The sequence below is a fragment of the Sphaerodactylus townsendi genome, linkage group LG13, assembly GCF_021028975.2.
Source record: "Sphaerodactylus townsendi isolate TG3544 linkage group LG13, MPM_Stown_v2.3, whole genome shotgun sequence".
Taxonomy (NCBI): domain Eukaryota; kingdom Metazoa; phylum Chordata; class Lepidosauria; order Squamata; family Sphaerodactylidae; genus Sphaerodactylus; species Sphaerodactylus townsendi.
In genome coordinates, this window is record NC_059437.1 from 39957091 (window position 1) to 39974805 (window position 17715).

At 47.2% G+C, this 17715-nt stretch overlaps 1 protein-coding gene across 2 annotated transcripts in view; it reads right to left on the reverse strand.

Annotated features, from left to right (window-relative positions):
- RASAL1 (RAS protein activator like 1) overlaps positions 1 to 17715 on the reverse strand; it is a 49286-nt gene that overhangs the window by 18308 nt on the left and 13263 nt on the right. For both annotated transcript variants that reach the window (XM_048515063.1, XM_048515062.1), the window contains exons 4-11: positions 15507 to 15636; positions 11558 to 11639; positions 9934 to 10071; positions 8394 to 8482; positions 7941 to 8058; positions 7289 to 7445; positions 6615 to 6679; positions 5340 to 5452 (exon numbers count right to left, since the gene is read on the reverse strand). In XM_048515063.1, coding sequence (XP_048371020.1) covers positions 5340 to 5452; positions 6615 to 6679; positions 7289 to 7445; positions 7941 to 8058; positions 8394 to 8482; positions 9934 to 10071; positions 11558 to 11639; positions 15507 to 15636 — 892 coding nt within the window. The remainder of the gene's footprint in view (positions 1 to 5339; positions 5453 to 6614; positions 6680 to 7288; positions 7446 to 7940; positions 8059 to 8393; positions 8483 to 9933; positions 10072 to 11557; positions 11640 to 15506; positions 15637 to 17715) is intronic.

The window sequence follows — 17715 nt, forward strand, 5'->3', positions numbered from 1 at the left end:
GGGGCTGATGGGAGTTGTAGTCCATAACATCTGGAGTGCCAAAGGTTCGCCACCACGGAAGATGTGGCAAGATTGTATTTTTCATTGTTTTGCCCTGGGGCATACAAATAACTCTTTCTCCTTCCTTTTCATTTTCATGTGCGATCCCTGCAAGGCTTTTCATTTTGCTTGCCTTATTGCTGGTGTTTCCAGTTAATTTCATTCGTTTATTAAGAACATAAGAACAAACCTGCTGGATCAGACCAGAGTCCATCTAGTCCAGCACTGGCAGTGGCCCACCAGGTGCCTTTGGGAGCTCACATGCAGGAGGTGAAAGCAATGGCCTTCTGCTGCTCCTGCTCCCGAGCACCTGGTCTGCTAAGGCATTTGCAATCTCAGATCAAGGAGGATCAAGATTGGTAGCCATAGATCGACTTCTCCTCCATAAATCTGTCCAAGTCCCTTTTAAAGCTATCCAGGTTAGTAGCCATCACCACCTCCTGTGGCAGCATATTCCAAACACCAATCACACTTTGCGTGAAGAAATGTTCCCTTTTATTAGTCCTAATTCTTCCCCCCAGCATTTTCAATGTACACCCCCTGGTTTTAGTGTTGTGAGAAGGAGAGAAAAATTTCTCTCTGTCAACATTTTCTACCCCATGCATAATTTTATAGACTTCAATCATATTGCATTTATACACACAATCTTTACATGACTGATGAAAAATGGGCAGTCATTTTAACAGTAATATCTTACCAAAGTTTACTGTTATGGTTAGGTGTTAAAAGATGGTTGCCATTCCAGCCTAAGCAGGGATAGATTTTTTTTAAAATTGAAACAAATGCGACTGCAAAACTCAGTATCAGTTAAAATTCTCTGGAAAAAGTCCTTAGTCTCCTTCATAGAACTACAATTCCAAGAATTCCCTAAGAAGACAGAATGACTATTTAACCTGTCAAAAATACTGGATGCATATTTTTATCTCTGATTGTACAGCCATGTACAAGGAAATCACCTTTGTATGTCTAACAAGATTTGGGGCTTATGATTTGATTGATTTATACCTCTATGAACCCACCGGCACCCTCGATGGCCTAGTAGCGGACTGGAATGCCCGCCTTTTAGATGCCATCGAGGTCATTGCTCCCCGACGCCCTCTTCGACCCCGTTCTCGGCTGGCTCCGTGGTATACAGAGGAGCTACGCTGTTTGAAACGGGAGCTTAGACGGCTAGAGCGAGTGTGGAGGAAGTCTCGTGACGAGGCTGCGCGAACATCTTATAGGACGTTTATGAAGGCCTATGAGATGGCGGCGAAGGAAGCGAAGAGTGTTCTTCTCCTCCTCTCTGCGTCTGCTAGTTTCCTCGCCCAGCACAATTGTTCCGCATTATTCGATCCCTTACCTCTTTGTCAGAGGGTTCAAAAAAATGATCAATTGGCTATTAGCTGTGAGGCATTTATGAGCTATTTTGCAGATAAAATCGCGTCGCTCCGCCAGGACCTCCCTGCCACCTTGGAGACAATTAGTGAACTGGAGGCTCCCTTGCCGTCTTTTGGCCCTTGTTTGGCCCAGTTTTCCCTGCTCTCTGAAGACGATGTTGACAGAGCCCTAGCTGCTGTTAGACCTACTACTTGTCCTCTGGATCTGTGCCCCTCCTGGCTTATTAAAGCATGTCGGGAGGAGTTACGACCCCACCTGTTGACTATTATCAATTGCTCCCTTGAGCAAGGAGTTTGTCCGGGTGGGTTGAAGGAGGCAGTGGTCCGCCCACTCTTAAAAAGACCGTAGTTAGATCCTAGTGATCCGGCCAATTACCGCCCCGTTTCGAATCTTTCGTTTCTGGGGAAGGTAATTGAGAGAGTGGTGTTGGAGCAGCTTCAGGGTTTTCTGGAGGACGCATTGGCCTTTGATCCCTTCCAGTCCGGCTTCCGTGCTGGGCATGGGACGGAGACTGTTCTCGTCGTCGTCACAGATACGGCTCCGATATGCAGCTTGACCGAGAGCGGATGCGGCTGCTGGTGTTGTTGGATCTCACCGCGGCGTTTGATGTAGTGGTTGACCCGCGATCTTTTGACCCACCGCCTGGCGATCTCTCCGAGTGCGGGGCACTGTCCTTCAATGGATTGCCTTGTTCCCTCACGGGACGAGTCAGCAGAGGTGTGATGTGGGGACCAAGCTTCCGGAGGTGCCCGCTTCATTGCGGTGTGCCTCAGGGAGCGCTATTGTCCCCGCTGTTATTTAACATCTATATGCTGCACCCCTTGCTCAGCTGGTATGCGGAGCTTTGGCTGGAGTGCCATCAGTATGCTGATGATACCCAGCTCATTCTGTCGATGGAGGGGGGAGCGGAAACCGCCCCTGCAGCTCTACAGCATTGTTTGGAGGCGGTTGCTGGTTGGTTGATGCAGAGCAGGTTAAAACTGAATCCAGCAAAGACGGAAATCGCTTTGGTTAGGTCGCCGGGCTGGCGGAGGGTTTCCAACGCCCGGTGTGGGAAGAAGTCTCATTGGCACCGGCCCCTCGGGTCCGCAGCCTGGGGGGTCCACCTGGATTCGTCTCTTTCTATGGAGACCCAGGTGGCCCATGTAACCGGGTTGCGTTTTCCATCTTCGCCAGGCCCGGCGCTGGCCCCTTCCTCTCCCAGGCGGATCTGGCCACAGTGATTCATGCAACGGTCACCTCCAGATTAGACTATTGCAGCTTCGGCTCTGCTGGCCTACCCTTGAGGCTGATCCGAAACTGAAACTGGTCCAGCATGCGGGGGGCCGTTTGCTCCACGGTGCGTGCCTCTCTAGAGATCATATCACACCGGTGTTGCACTGTTTTGCACTGGCTCCCAGTTGAATTCGAATCGTCTTCAAGGTATTGGTGTTAACCTTTAAAGGCCTTACGGTCTGGGACCCTCATTACCTCAGGGACCGCCTGGCCCCATATATATTACCGCGTCGGTCTCTGCTTTCGGCAGAGGCCAATTTACTGGAGATCCCGGCTCCCTCTATGATGCGGCTGGTTTCCACTAGGGCCAGGGCTTTCGACCCTGGCCTGCCTGGTGGAATGCTCTCCCACCAGCTGTCGGGCCCTCACCCGGAGTTCCTAAGCGAGTTCCATAGGGCCTGCAAGACGGAGTTATTCCGCCGGGCTTTTGGGGAGGCCGGCTGCTGATAGGTGCCCATTAACAACTGAGATCCGCTGTTCCCCTCTCAGAGGAGTTGAGGAGTTAATGGTCGAACGCCATCTGTTTTTAATTGATTATGAATTTAGAACGCTGCATTTTAACTGATGAATTTTAATATTTTATTTTGTTTATCCGTTTGTTTATACTATGTTGTAAACCGCCCTGAGCCCCTTGGGGGAGGGCGATATAAAAGTGGAACGAATAAATAAATAAATAAATAAATAAATACCCCACCCTTCCCCTTTTGAGCTAAGGGCGGCTTCCAGCTTCAGAACACATACAATAAATATTTCTATAATTATTCTAAAGTAGCAGTTCTTCCAATGGGGATGAGTCAATATGTGGATGAGAGAGGTCAACTTTCAATGCACTTTGCAGCTGGATTTTACTGTGCGGAACAGCAAAATCCACTTCCAAACAATTGTGAAAGTGGATTGAATGTGCATTATTCTGCATGTGCAGAAGGGGCCTCAGATACTTATTTGGAGAGGGCGGAAACATAGCAACTCCCTGTCCCTGTTTTAGATCACGTGTGATTATTCCTTCAGCAGCACCTTTGCTTTGGGCTTGGGCACATTGATTTTATGTACCGTGTGGCTATTCTAATAAATAATAACACAGGCCAATGTACTAGCTGCCCTAACCTGGGTAGCCCAAACTTGCCTGATCTGGTCAGATCTTGGAAGCTAAGTGGAGTTGCCTGTAGTCAGTATTTGAATGGGAAGTTCACGGTCACAAGGCAGAGGCAGGAAATGGCAAACCACCTCTGAACATCTCCATCTTTGAAAACCCCCACAAGGTCGCCATAAGCCAGCTATGACTTGATGGCAAAAAAGTACTCGCTGAGCATAGCCCTGATCCTGCACAAGTGCTACTGCCCACCCCTGGTACCCCCGTCTTGTATGTTATGTGAAGAAGGAGGAGGAGGAGGAGGAGGAGTTTGGATTTATACCCCCCCTTTCTCACTGGTAAGGAGTTCAATTGCCAAGACTTGATCTCTCCCATTTGAACAGCCAGAATTGTGTACAGGGTGGTGGTGGGAATTGCTCAGCATAACCTCCCTCCCCAAATCTTCTTTCTCTGCTGGACTTCTACCCCGTTCCTACAGCTCCTGATGTTCTTGGTTACAAATTAAACCCTGTAGAGTTGTTTCTCTTGACCAGCACTACTCTAATTATTTTTAGAGCCAACAAATCATCCACCTGGGCCCAGTTCCACCATTGCTGCTTTAATTAGCACCAAGGGGTGAGAAAAGCTACCTGTGAACAACAACCTTTTCTATGTGCCGCAGTTTTAATGATTTCTCGTTGTATTTTCCACCTTACCCCCCACTCGTCAACCAAAGCAGTCTCCTCGGCTTTCTTCTTCAAACTCACAGCACAAGGCACACGTGCCCCGCCCAACTTACTGGCTTACATTTTGGATGCTGCTATGCAATTCCCTTGAGACCATGGTGGTCTTTGCTCTCTTCCCATCAGTGGCGCAGCTCCAAGGGGACGGGGGGGGGGGTGCACAACACACCAGGCGCGTGCCCCTGTGGGGGTGTGGCGGCGGCGTTCTGGGGGCAGGGGCAGGCGGGGGGGCAGAGGACACACCAGTGCACCGGGCACTTTCTCTCCTTGCTACGTCTCTGCTTCCCACCCACTTTGAGGTGATGGAGTAGGAGGCAATACCTTGCAGACACAGGAATATACAGCATTGTTGCTCACCTAATAGGCAACAGTTCTAGCTGACCCCAGGTCTCTTGTGCCATGTGCTCCAATGGAGGGAGGCTCAGCATGCCCCTATCATGCTCCAGTGAGAGATGATGAAGAATCTTCCGCTACAGGGGCTGTCTTAGCAATTGTGGGGTCTTGGGCCAAAGCCTAGCATGGGGTCTCAGAATCACTTCTTCCCCTTGCCTCACACTTCCACTGCCAGGACCAAGCGCAGAGCGGTCCTTGCCCCATCCAAGGCGGGCGGGAGCCACCGTTGCTGCAGATGCCCGTAACCTGAACCCAAGATGTGACTGGTGGAAGTGGAGACAGAGTCCCACACTTCTTCTTTTCCACCCTCTTTTTGAGGGGGCAGAACTGAATTCATTCTCCTGACATTCTGGAAGGTTTTTAGTACAGACCCCCAGCCTAATCCGAGCGCACCAGATGGCAGCCTCCATTTCAGGAAGCACCGCAGCACCTGCACTCACCTGGTCCGGTTTGGGTCGATCTTGCAGGGATCTAGTTCAACATATTTCTTCTCCTCGAAGATTCGGTTAACGATGAGCTTTAGCACCTCATGAAGATAGGGCATCCCCACCACCTAGATGGGTGCATAGAGAACAGGTGGATACGGAAAAAAGGGGGAAAAGGTTATGCTGTAAAATGGAATGAAACAGAAAGGAAAGGGATTACCAAAAAGGGCACATCTACTCTGCACATTTATATTATTCTTTACGTTGTTGCTTCTGCTGAAAACTCACAGGAAGAGCATTTGGGTGATGATACTTAAATTCTGATAGCAACCTCAAGGAACTAGAGTTCTCAGAGTCATCTGGGGAGAAGGAATTGTTAAGTTAATTCTGTCACCTTAAATATTTTAGTGGCTTTGGCTTGCCCAGCTCTTACTCCAGTTCAGTCCACCAGATGGCAGCTGGAACAAAGAGACTATGAAGAAGTTTTTACAAAGAATCACCCAGTCTGCTTGAAGCCAGCAAGGGCATTACACATTTGCAAAAGATCCCATCTAAACCTTACAGGCACATACAAATGTGTGAAAATATCTCCCTCCTTTTAAGAGACAACTGCCGCTTCAAATGAGATGATCTTGAATCCTTCACTCGCTCCTGTAGAGCACTCTGACAATGGAGGGGTGTGTGTGTGTAATGGTTAAGAGCAGGTGGATTCTAACCTGGAGAATCAGCTTTGACTCCTCACTCCTCCACCTGAGTGGCAGAGGCTTATCTGGTGAACCAGATGTGCTTCTGCACTCCTACATTCCTGCTGGGTTTTTAGTACAGACTTGAGCTAGTCACAGTTCTCTCGGAACTCTCTCAGCCCCACCTGCCTCACAAGGTGTCTGTTGTGGGGAGAGGAAGGGAAAGGAGCTTGTAAGCCACCTTGAGTCTCCTTACATGAAAGAAAGGTGGGATATAAAAAGAAGAGTCTTGGATTTATAAATTCAAACTCTTCTTCTTTTAAAATTTACTTGCTACAATGTACAGTGCAAAACCTTCCCTCTTTTGAGGAAAGTATGTGGCACTGCAGGTGCAAAGTCATATTGCATAAAGGGAGATTTCTCTTTTGGTGGGAACATTGTCCCCACCCTCCCTAACAGGATAGAAACTTTTGCAGCGAAAGTTGGTACCCCACAAATGTCCGGCAGAGAACTACATGAAACACACTTCCTGTCATATTTCAAATAGGCACATGTATTTTCTGCTGCACTCCAAGAATAGCAACTTGTTCCCTTTGTTCTCTCTCACCTTCATGAATTGCTCCATGGATTTGGAGGCCAGTGAGTTCGAGCGAAAGAGTGTGTTTGGATCCGCTGGAAGGACAGAAAGAGATTGAGGTTGGTGTGTGTTACAAACCAGACCTTTATTCATGTTAATGTGACAAAGATAGATGGGAGCAGGCATAGCTAAGTGTGAGCAGGAGAGCCCCCAGTTCAAATCCTGCTTCTACAAGCCCCTTTTTGCTCAACTTCTTTCGACCACATTAGTGCATTGACTAAAATTGGATTCTGTGCCAATAAAAAACTAAAGTTTGGACCTTGACCAAGGAAAGTTGAATAAGTTTGCGTATCTTAGTTGGCTTTTGCTCATGGAGATGTGAAAGAATGATACAGGACACTGAATCCCTGGCCTGAAATCACTGGAAATCTTATTTAGTTCCTTCTCCCTTGAAAGTTCCATACATAGTACCCACTCCCTTTCAAGTACATCCATATGGACTAAAAACCTATTTATTTCAAAATGAAAACAGAGAATCTCAGAAAGTCTTAGTGTGTGTGCAGCCCCACTTCCTGCAGCTTTCTACTTTCCTACTGAACTGCAACACGCACACATATAGCCCTGGTCATAATATCCTTTTGGCTGTGGTATTTAACCTGAAACTAGTTACAAACACAACAGTTGCCTGAATGCAAGGTGCTTACTGGTTCTGGAAACTTCGTGGAGATTCAGGTAGTCCAAAAAGGGTACTACCAGACCTTGCCCAAGGAAGATCTTGACTAGTTTGGTGGCCACATCTTGACGACTCTCCACGGAACATACCTCTTCCAGCACAGCCAGGGGTGTGACATCGTCTTTCTCCTGCAGTGCAGCATAGAATCCACAAGTAAGATGTCAATATGTATTTAAAGACTGTCTTCCTTCAGTGGCATAAACAGATTAAAGTACTGGAATGATGTGCATAAATAATTTGATATGTTTTGTGCATAGGAAGGGGGGGGTTGTGCAAGAGGAAGGCTCCAGTTGTCTTTAGATCCTCTTTGGAACAGCAGGTCTCTGCTGAGGTTTGCTGGAGCAACTTCAACTATCCTAAGGAACTCTCCAAGGTCCTGCAATATCTCAATCTGGCTGCCTGGGCCTGTCTGCCAAAGGTTGCCTAATTTCTAACCAGTTTTCAATCTGACTAGAAAAAGGAAACCTGTTTTTTCTGCATTACAACCCCCTTCCCATTTTGTATACATTCCCACTTGATCCACCTCCTTCCATTTTTTTTCTGTTTTAACCCCACATCCCACAGCCAAAACAGAAAGAAATCCATCACAATTTTGTCCAGCCAGTGTCTAGCCAAATACCCACCTCTGGCAAGCACAAGATGGATTCCACCAGCAGGTCTATGAGTGGTTGGTAGTACCGGGAGGGCAGGATCCTATCCTCAGCAAGACGGACTCGCAGCCTCAGGGCCCCCAGCTTTCCCCTGAAATCAGAACATAGTCAGAGTTCACACAGTCCCAAAGCACAGATTGCAAAGGATAACTTGAGGATTTCTGTTGTGTGTGAAAACTTGGAAAAGTTGCATGCAGCACAGTGAAACAAGAGGTTCTCCAAAGAGCAGGTCTGGAATGAAAGATCATTAAATGTGACCTTGCTCTCTATACTTCCCATCCCTACTGCCCTATAAAAATTGCTTCATGCAATTCTGAAACCAGACAGGGCAATTCTGCCTTTTTACATGTTGAGTCGCAGCAGACAGATTTCTTAGTCCCTTTTCACCCCATGAAGTGAGAACAGCAGAAGATGCTCCACATTTACCCGGCATCCTCCTCTGTGCTGGGAAAGGGCAGCAGGCGGTACCAGCCTCTGAGAGGGGCTTTCAGCAAGGCATCCAAAGAGAACTCGACCTGCACGGATCAGAGACAGAGGAGTATCAGAGGAGAGACTCGAAGGAGCGAGTGGCAAACAGTGGAATCAGAAACTATAACTCCATCACTTCTATAAACATCCAAGGACCTTCACTGGCATAAGTTTGTTGCACAGAGGAAGGAAGCGTGTCTTCTGGAACTTAGACAATGACACTGTAGTGTGAAATTCCAAGCCAAGGTTCTGCCTTTGTAAATTTCTGCACATTTTCAGTAAGGGGATGAGAACTCTGCGAGCACTCCACTGCTTATTTTTCGTAGTGTGCTGAGAGCCTATCCTTTGTTATGTCTTGAATTTGTGCCTTGTAGAAATAAAATCTGCTTTAACTTGAGAGGGCCAGCATGACTCCTTACAAACCTGTCTGGCTCCTTGGCATATTACTGAAGGATACTCAAGAGGTTGGCTTTAGGCAGGAAAGCGGGAAGCTGGATTTTACTCAAACTGGTGACAAAAGACCAGAAAGGAGGGTGGGGAAAACAGTGGCTAGTCTTACCCACAACATGACAGAGACCACAATAGAAACAAATTGCATAACATAATTGTTCAGGAGGGCATTCTTGTTCAGGGCGTAGAACTGTGATGTAACAACGGATTCGTTCATGAGGTAACTTGTTAGGGGTAATTTTTTTTGTCCAGTTCTTCAAGCCTAGACCAAGAGTGTCAAACTCTGGCCCTCCAGATGTTCAAGGACTACAATTCCCATCAGTCCTTCCAGCCTGTCCAGTTGGCCTGCCCTAGACCCACTGCATTATGTTATTTTACTAGGAATCTTTTCAGTTAAGTTCAAATGTTACCATGCAAACATCATCATGCTGTGTAATCTGCTTACTGATTGACAGTTCTATCATACTTGTAATCTACCTCAGCCTGAATGGGCCAGGCAAGCTTGACCTTATCAGATCTTGGAAGCTAAACAGGGTGGACCCTAGTTAGTGCACCAAGGAAGTTTAGGTTTGCTGTGCAGAGGCAGACTTTTGCCACTCTCTTTCCTTGAAAACCCTACAAGGTCACCATAAACTGGCTGTGACCTGAAGCGCTTTCTACCATCACTTATAATCTGCCTTGAGTCTGTGAGAAAGGGTGTAAATCAGGGGTGTCCAACTCTGGCGCTTCAGCTGTTCATGGACTACAGTTCCCATCAGCCCCTGCTGGCATGGCCAATTGGCCGTGCCAGTAGGGGCTGATGGGAACTGTAGTCCATGAACAGCTGAAGCACCAGAGTTGGACACCCCTGGTGTAAATAAATGAAGTGAACACTCCACAGGCTGATATAAGTATTTAAGCAATCAGTCAAGCTAACCCACCATATTTTGTGGGAATGTGCACTGGAGCCTAGCTTTGGCTACCTAGGAACCCACACTGGCTATCTGCAACTCACTGATTCTGCCCTCCCCTACCTTCCAGGTCTGTTCACATCTTCCTCGGCACTCACCCGTCCCAGGAAGTCATTCTTGCCCACCATATCCCAGTCCCAGACTTCCACAGCAAGGGGAGCTGCTCCAACAGTATCCTCTTCCAGTACGAACTCCAGTACCTCATCCCAGTGTGGAAAACGGGTTTTCTTGATAATCTGTGGAGACAAAAAAAGGACATAGAACACTCGTGCTCTCTCCTGTTGAAGATGGAGGAGGAGGAGGAGGAGGAGGAGGAGGAGGAGGAGAATAAAAGAGTTGGATTTGTATCCCCCCTTTCTCTCCTGTAAGGAGACTCAAAGGGGTTTCCAAACTCCTTTCCCTTCCCCCCTAACAACAAACACCCTGTGAGGTAAGTGGGGCTGAGACTGTGACTACCCCAAGGTCACCTAGCTGGCATGTGTTGGGAGTGCACAAGCTAATCTAGTTCACCAGATAAACCTCCACAGCTCAAGTGGCAGAGCAGGGAATAAGGAGCATTTCCTTTCAATTTCTTCTTTCATGGAGGGGCACATGTGCCAGGAGGGGGAACAAGGATTAGAGGGAGAAGTTCATGATTCAAATGCTATTCAGGGAACATGATTCAAATGCTATTCAATGGGGCAGATAAAAATCTTACCCCCTCTCTATGACATCTTTGCAGACAATTGTCCATATCATAAGGACCAGAACCTGGGGAAGAGAGAGAAGGCTTCCTGGGCATCTAGCAGAAGTAACCAGCTGCCTGCTACCCTGCCCACGTTTGAGCCAGTCACAGTTTCAGTCTGAATGGCCTCAGGGGGCTATTGCTGTAAGGAAGAAATGAAGTAGGAAGAACAGTGATATGCTGCTTTGGATCCCCACTGAGGAGAAAAGGAGGGGTATAAATATCAGGAGCAGCGGTGGCGTAGTGGTTAAGAGCAGATGTACTCTAATCTGGAGGAACCGGGTTTGATTCCCCGCTTGAGCTGTGGAGGCTTATCGGGGAATTCAGATTAGCCTGTGCACTCCAACACACGTCAGCTGGGTGACCTTGGGCTAGTCACAGCTCTACGGAGCTCTCTCAGCCCCACCCACCTCACAGGGTGCTTGTTGTGAGGGGGGAAGGGCAAGGAGATTGCAAGCCCCTTTGAGTCTCCTGCAGGAGAGAAAGAAGGGATATGAATCCAACTACTACTACTCCTCTCCTTCTTCTTAATAAACGCAATACATTTCCAGATTCAGGTACACCATGCCCCTTGTCTGTTAGGATCCCAAACTGGAATCTGTTCACATGGCACATCTGAGCACAAGGGTGACAAACACATGGGGTCAACTATATTATTTTGGTTTGGCCTGTGTTTACCTGAAACAACATCCCTGCCCTTTGCAAATTTAGCTTTTACTAAGGAGGAGAATTGTGTGGGGAGAGAGGGAAACTTGAACCCTTTAATCTCCTGCCTTTTTCTCCTTAAAAAGCTCTCCTGAATCTCTTTCATCCCCACAGAGGAAAGATAGAGTTACCAACTTAAGGGGGTGAGTGGTGAGAGAGATCTCCTGGAATTGCAACTGATCCTCCAGACTACAGAGATCAGATTTCCTGGCTGTTTTGAAAGGGGGTGGGATCAGCTGCACCCCAGATCCTTGGGGAAGGGGAAGGAAAGACTGTTTGGGGATGATACTCACAGTTGTTTCCAGGACCTGCCCATTCCATAGCACACGAGCAAAGGGGTCTGAGGTGCCTGAAATATCCCGTGGTGCAAGATCTCTACAGGGAAAAAGAAGCCAGATGGAAGCCGGAGGTACTTTCCAACCAATCACCAGGGCAGGGATGCAATCCATAGGGAAGAGAATTATTTCACTCTCCAAACTCACTTGAACATACTGAATCTTAAAAGGATGTGTGTTCCATCTGTTTTTATTTGCCAGCAAAATTCCCAACTTTCTGAACAGCTCACAGTGGGAAAATGGAAAGAAAGGCTTGGATGCAGAAAGAAACCAAAGCGGGGGGTGGGGGTAGGGGGAGGAGAAAAATCTCGTCTTGTGTTCTTTAAATCAGATACACGTGCACCTCATCCACAAGTTACAGCAAATGCACATACCATGTGTGTTCAGTGTACCCTTGATTTTTTCTTCCAATGTGAATTCAGCAATTCTCAATTGACATTCAATGCACATACTGCTGAATATGTAATTTAAGTTCTGCAGCCATCCTGGTTTCATATATAAAGTGAATTTGCCCTTGACCTTTCGTACAAACAGATGGAGACTTGTGTGCATGCAGGTTGTATAGGTGCTCAGTGTAATATGTGAACAGGGCTACTGCGGTTCCAGGGAATGGCTTCTGGAGGGGGCAACATGCGGACATGTTGCTGAAGCAAAGCAGGAATGGGTCCAGCCTGAATGAGAAATCTTCTTCCTGGAATAAATGGTCTTGAGTTACGTGACAGAAGAAAGGTAGGATATATAGGTTTAGAACAGACACATTGTACACAGACACACACACACACCTGAGCTTTACTGCCAATAAAAGACACCAGTTTTTAACACCATCTAGCGTGCGACTCAAGAGCCAGAATAGTGCAGTGGTTATCTATCAAACTGGGTTTGATTCCCCACTCCTTCACTTGAAACCTGCTAGGTGACCTTGGGCCAGTCACAGTTCTCTCAGAAGTCTTTCAGCCCATGCAGAGGCAGGCAATAGCAAATCACCTCTGAACATCTCCTACCTTGAAAACCCCCAGGGGTTGCCAGAAGTCAGCTGTGATCTGATGACACACACACACAATATGTGCCTTCTGCTCTTCTGTTATATCTGGTCAATTTTGACAAATGTAATGTAGAAGAAGAGTTTGGATTTATACCCCACTTTTCTCTCCTGTAAGGAGACTCAAGGTGGCTTACAAGCTCCTTTCCCTTCCTCTCCCCACAACAGACACCTGGTCAGGTAGGTGGGGCTGAGAGAGTTCTGAACGAACTGTGTAACTAGCCCAAGGTTACTCAGCAGAAGTGTAGGAGTAGGGAATCAAACCTGGTTCTCCAGATAAGAGCTCACTGCTCATGTGGAGGAGAAGGGAATCAAACCGGGCTCTCCAGATTAGAGTCCACTTGCTCTTAACCACTGCACCATGTTGTAATCTCATTATTTGAGTTCCCATTCTGGGATTGGTGGATGGACAGACATTCACATTCTCTTCATGTAGCTGTCACAGACAATTAGTTTGTTATCACCAACTGGTGTTGGAAGTAGCAATGTCTATATGCAAAAGAAATGAGAAGAAAACCCAGCAGGGGGCAGCTAGATAGGGCCATAAGGTTGAGACCCTCCCGTTCTTTGGTGTCATCTCTTATTTGTCCTTAGACTGATACACTTAGGTCTAATTTCCTCCTTCTTGGAAGTCTGCGGTCTCCTTTCTTCCCTAGCTAGCAAGGCAGCTGCAGGCTACCTCTATCTGCCAACTTTCCTACCCGAAATGTAATTCCCTTAATGAACATTGACCTTCATCTGTTAATCAGTGTGACTGCCGCTTCTCTGTGCACATAGCACCCTGCTAACAACTGGCACCTCCTGAGGACTAAATTCAACGGAAAAGTTAACACACCCAAACATCACGAAACATCAAACAGTCAACGTATTGTCGAAGGCTTTCACGGCCGGATTCAACTGGTTGTTGTGGGTTTTCCGGGCTGTGTGACCGTAGTCTGGTAGATCTTGTTCCTAACGTTTCGCCTGCATCCATGGCTGGCATCTTCAGAGGTGTATCACAGAGAGAAGTCTGTTACACACGGACTTCTCTCTGTGATACACCTCTGAAGATGCCAGCCACAGATGCAGGCAAAACGTTAGGAACAAGATCCACCAGACCACGCCCGGAAAACCCACAACAACCAATAAAACAGTCATTTCCTCAATAGGTGGAGAGACTCTTAGTTCAAACTACTTTGACCCATCTTGAGAACAGAATCCCGAAGCAAAAATACACGGGGCATGGGATTGGTAAAGTTTCTGGAGGAGATGTCAGTAGCCCAAGCTCGACTTTATGCTGGTTTGTAAAACCGTGTCTGTCTGTGCTACTCACTTATTACAGCCAATCCCCCCTCTCGCAAGTGCTCTGTTATCTCCCCTTCCTCCATTGGCCATCTTGTTGCCTAGGTGCCTGCTTCTGTTTCCAGGGAAGCAGGATGCTCTCTCAGCTTTCTCTAGTGAGACCCAGCAGAAGACCAGGACAGAACTGTTTTCCATATCCCCCCCACCCCAACTATTCAAACCCTCCTGCAGCATCGTACAGATGCCAGCGTGGTGTAGTGGTAAAGAGCAAGTGGATTCTAATCTGAAGAACTGGGCTTGATTCCTCACTCCTCCACCTGAGTGGCAGAGGCTTATCTGGTGAACCAGATGTGTTTCCGCATTCCTACATTCCTGCTGGGTGACCTTGGGCTAGTCACAGCTTTCTTGGAACTCTTTCAGCCCCACCTGCCTCACAAGGTGTCTGTTGTGGGGAGAGGAAGGGAAAGGAGCTTGTAAGCCACCTTGAGTCTCCTTACAGGAGAGAAAGATGAAGTATAAATCCAAACTGTCCTCCTTCTTCATAGGGTATCCTTTTTCATCAGTCCACACCCCGACTCATGCCTAACATGCTTCATTCATTCACATCCTAATCCCAGGGCGCTGCTCAGTCGATGCCTTCTCAAGTTGATTGTATCACCCTATGCTGTGTTTAATGTCTGTCTGGACTGTTTATCTGCTTGCACAGAGTAATCTGCTTCGAGTCTCAATGAGAAAGGCGGACAATGCATACAACAAACAAAGAATAAAACTGCTGGGTGGAATAAATATATTTTGTCCTGGCAAATGAAACCTCAGGCAAAGAGAAAATTCAGCTCGGAATCAGGACATCCAGGAAGAGTCCCCACCCCACCCCCAATCTTTCCACCAAGTTTTTTCACAACTTGGTGTTCTGTTATTTTTCATGAGCTGTTAATTATCTCACTTCATAAGGGATTTGGGAGAGGAGGAGGCAGGCCGGAGAATTCACACTCCCCTTTCACCACCCACAAACACCTTTTTACTCCAGTACCCTTTCTGTTCACGAGCGGGGAAGTGTGAACTTTCAAACGCTCTGTCTATTTAAAAAGAAGCAGCAATTATCAGGCAAGCTGCCCCACACAAAAGCCCAAACATTTGGTGACTTTTTTTTTGCTTTCTTCAGCGTGCAAAAGGATGAGGCGTGACTCCATGGATTTCAGTGGGCTTAGACTGCAGCAACTGCTTTGAATCCAAGACTGAGTAATCCCCGTTTGCCAGCTTCGGGGGCACAACCAGTTTTAAGAACGCAAGAGTCCTGCTGGATCAGTCTATCTGACCCACCTTCCTGTGTCCCACACATGTGGCCATCATGGCTAGTAGCATTTTCTGGATCGATCCTCCCGGGATGTATTCTGTTTTAAAACCATTTAAGTGCGTAACCACCATTACATCATGGAGCAGTGAGTTCCGTAAGTCACACAGCTGAAGATAGGCTTCCATTTGTCACCGGGAACACACCATTGGGCCCTTTTCCTGCTCTGAGAATGCCATGACTCCTTCTAGAAGAGGAAAGGGAGGAGGAAAAACAGCCTGACTGCCCTTTCCTACCTGGCTTCAATGATGTGGCAGCAAAGCACCCGTCTGTGGGCCTCCTTCAACACCTGAAGCTCCAAAGAGATCTCGCCCTGCACCTCCTCGTTGGGGTCCACGTGGCTCAAGTTGATCCAGCTGTCGATACCTGCAGCAGGGAGAAAACACACCAGAGTTGGGCTCTAGCTCGTATACAGCTGGCCACTGTTCCGCGCGCTGTCACCACAATGAAGCCTCCATGTTTAGAGGCACTATACCAGGGGTCTGCAATCGGTGGCACTCCAGATGTTCATGGACTACAATTCCCACCAGCCCCTGCCAGCATGGCCAATTGGCCAAGATGGCAGGGGCTGATGGGAATTGTAGTCCATGAACATCTGGAGAGCCGCCGATTGCAGACCCCTGCACTATACCCATGACTGCCAGCTGCTGAGCAAGGCTTTGTCTTCTGAGCCCTGCTTGCGGGCCTCCTGGGGCATCTGAGAGGTGGCAGTAGAGAAATCTGGACAGTGGGCCGGCAGTCTGATCCAGCAGACTTTAAGATGCCGAGAATCTCTGCAGAATGCATCTCAACCTTACCACCTCCCCACCCTTTCTATTAAACTGAAGGATGTAATACAACGTGGAACAACATAGTTCTCAAATGCTATTTGTGGGCTTCAGCTAATCTATGAGAGCCATTGTGGTGTAGTAGTTGGAGTGTCAGGTTAGGATCGGAAAAAATCTGGGTTCGAGTCCCCTGAAGCTTGCTGGGTGACTTTGAGACAGCCACTGTCCCTCAGCCTGATTTCCTCATAGGCAGTAGTCCCTCTAATCGCTCCCCACCACCGCACAGAATTTCCCAAACACTGAGCAGAACTGAGCCGCCTGGGAGAGTTCCCCCTGCCAGGTGGCCCCTTACCTGCGAAACACCAACACAGTGATGCTGCGGCCCCGCAACTGACAAGGCACATTGCTCATAGGGGTGTTGTGAACATAAAATACGGGAGCAAAGAAACATGAGAGCCACGCTGACATACTTGAGGGGAGAAATGTAAACAGCCAACCCAACAAGGACTACCTCTAAAACACATCACTCTTCAAGGTATACAGAGTGGCTTGGTTAAAATGGAAATGCAAGCAGAAGTATAAAAAATCCTCTAAAATGCCTCCTTTGTAAGAGCAGTTGTTCTCAAACAATCCCTAAAAGTGGGTCATGATTTTCTCACAGGTGGTTCGGTAGGCCAGGAAGGAAGAGGAGTTTGAAAATGAGGCTCCAGGGGGCTCAATGACAAATTTGGGCTGGCACCTGCATAATGTGCAAAATGACCATAACATATAGTTTGTTGCTTTGTGTGTATGCATGTGTGCTACACATGAAAAAATTCCCACAAACGTATTCCAGGTTAATTGTCGCGAGACTCCTTTTAATGCAACTGTAAATGTTACAATATGGTCCCTGTTTCTCTTAATTTTCTGTTCTGTTTATGCTTACAAAAATAAAATAAAAATAAATTGGGGGAAAAAAATTTTGTGAGACTCCTGTGATATTTCTGAAATTTTCCCTGAGAAAGAAAGTAACGTGAAGTTAATTTGCAAGTACATCCCAAATACAAGTGTAGTAATGGAAGTCTAGATTATTTTTTAAAAAAATATAACAAGTTTAGAAATGTGTCCCGATTAAAAAAATCTGAGAACCACTGTTCAAGAGCATATAAAATAAAATAAAATAAAAACATAGTGGGCAGGACAGAAGAAAACACTATCTCCAGCCAAAAGCATTTTTTGCTTACTACACTAGGGGGCACTACAGTTCAGCACCACTACTCTATTCAAGCATGACCACTGCACATTTTTTTTAAAAAATAGTATTTTATTGTATATTACCCGTTTTTGACCACTTTTAGTACTAACCTGTCACAGTGTGTATGCAGTAGAAGGCAGCAATGTCTTCTCCAGTGAAGGAGTCTAAGATATTGTTCCTCCATCTTACGCATGACAGATTTATTTATATACCCTACCTTTCTTTCCATTGAAGACTCACATTCTCCTCTCCTCCATTTTATTCTCACAACAGGCTTCTAAGGTAGGTTAGGCTGAATGTGTATGGCTGATGGGCCCAGGGTCTCCCAGCAAGCTTCCATGGCAGAATGGGGGTTCTAACCTGGGTCTCCCAGATCCTAGGGCAGTGGTGGCGAACCTATGGCACGGGTGCCGGAGGTGGCACTCAGAGCCAGGGGTGTAACGA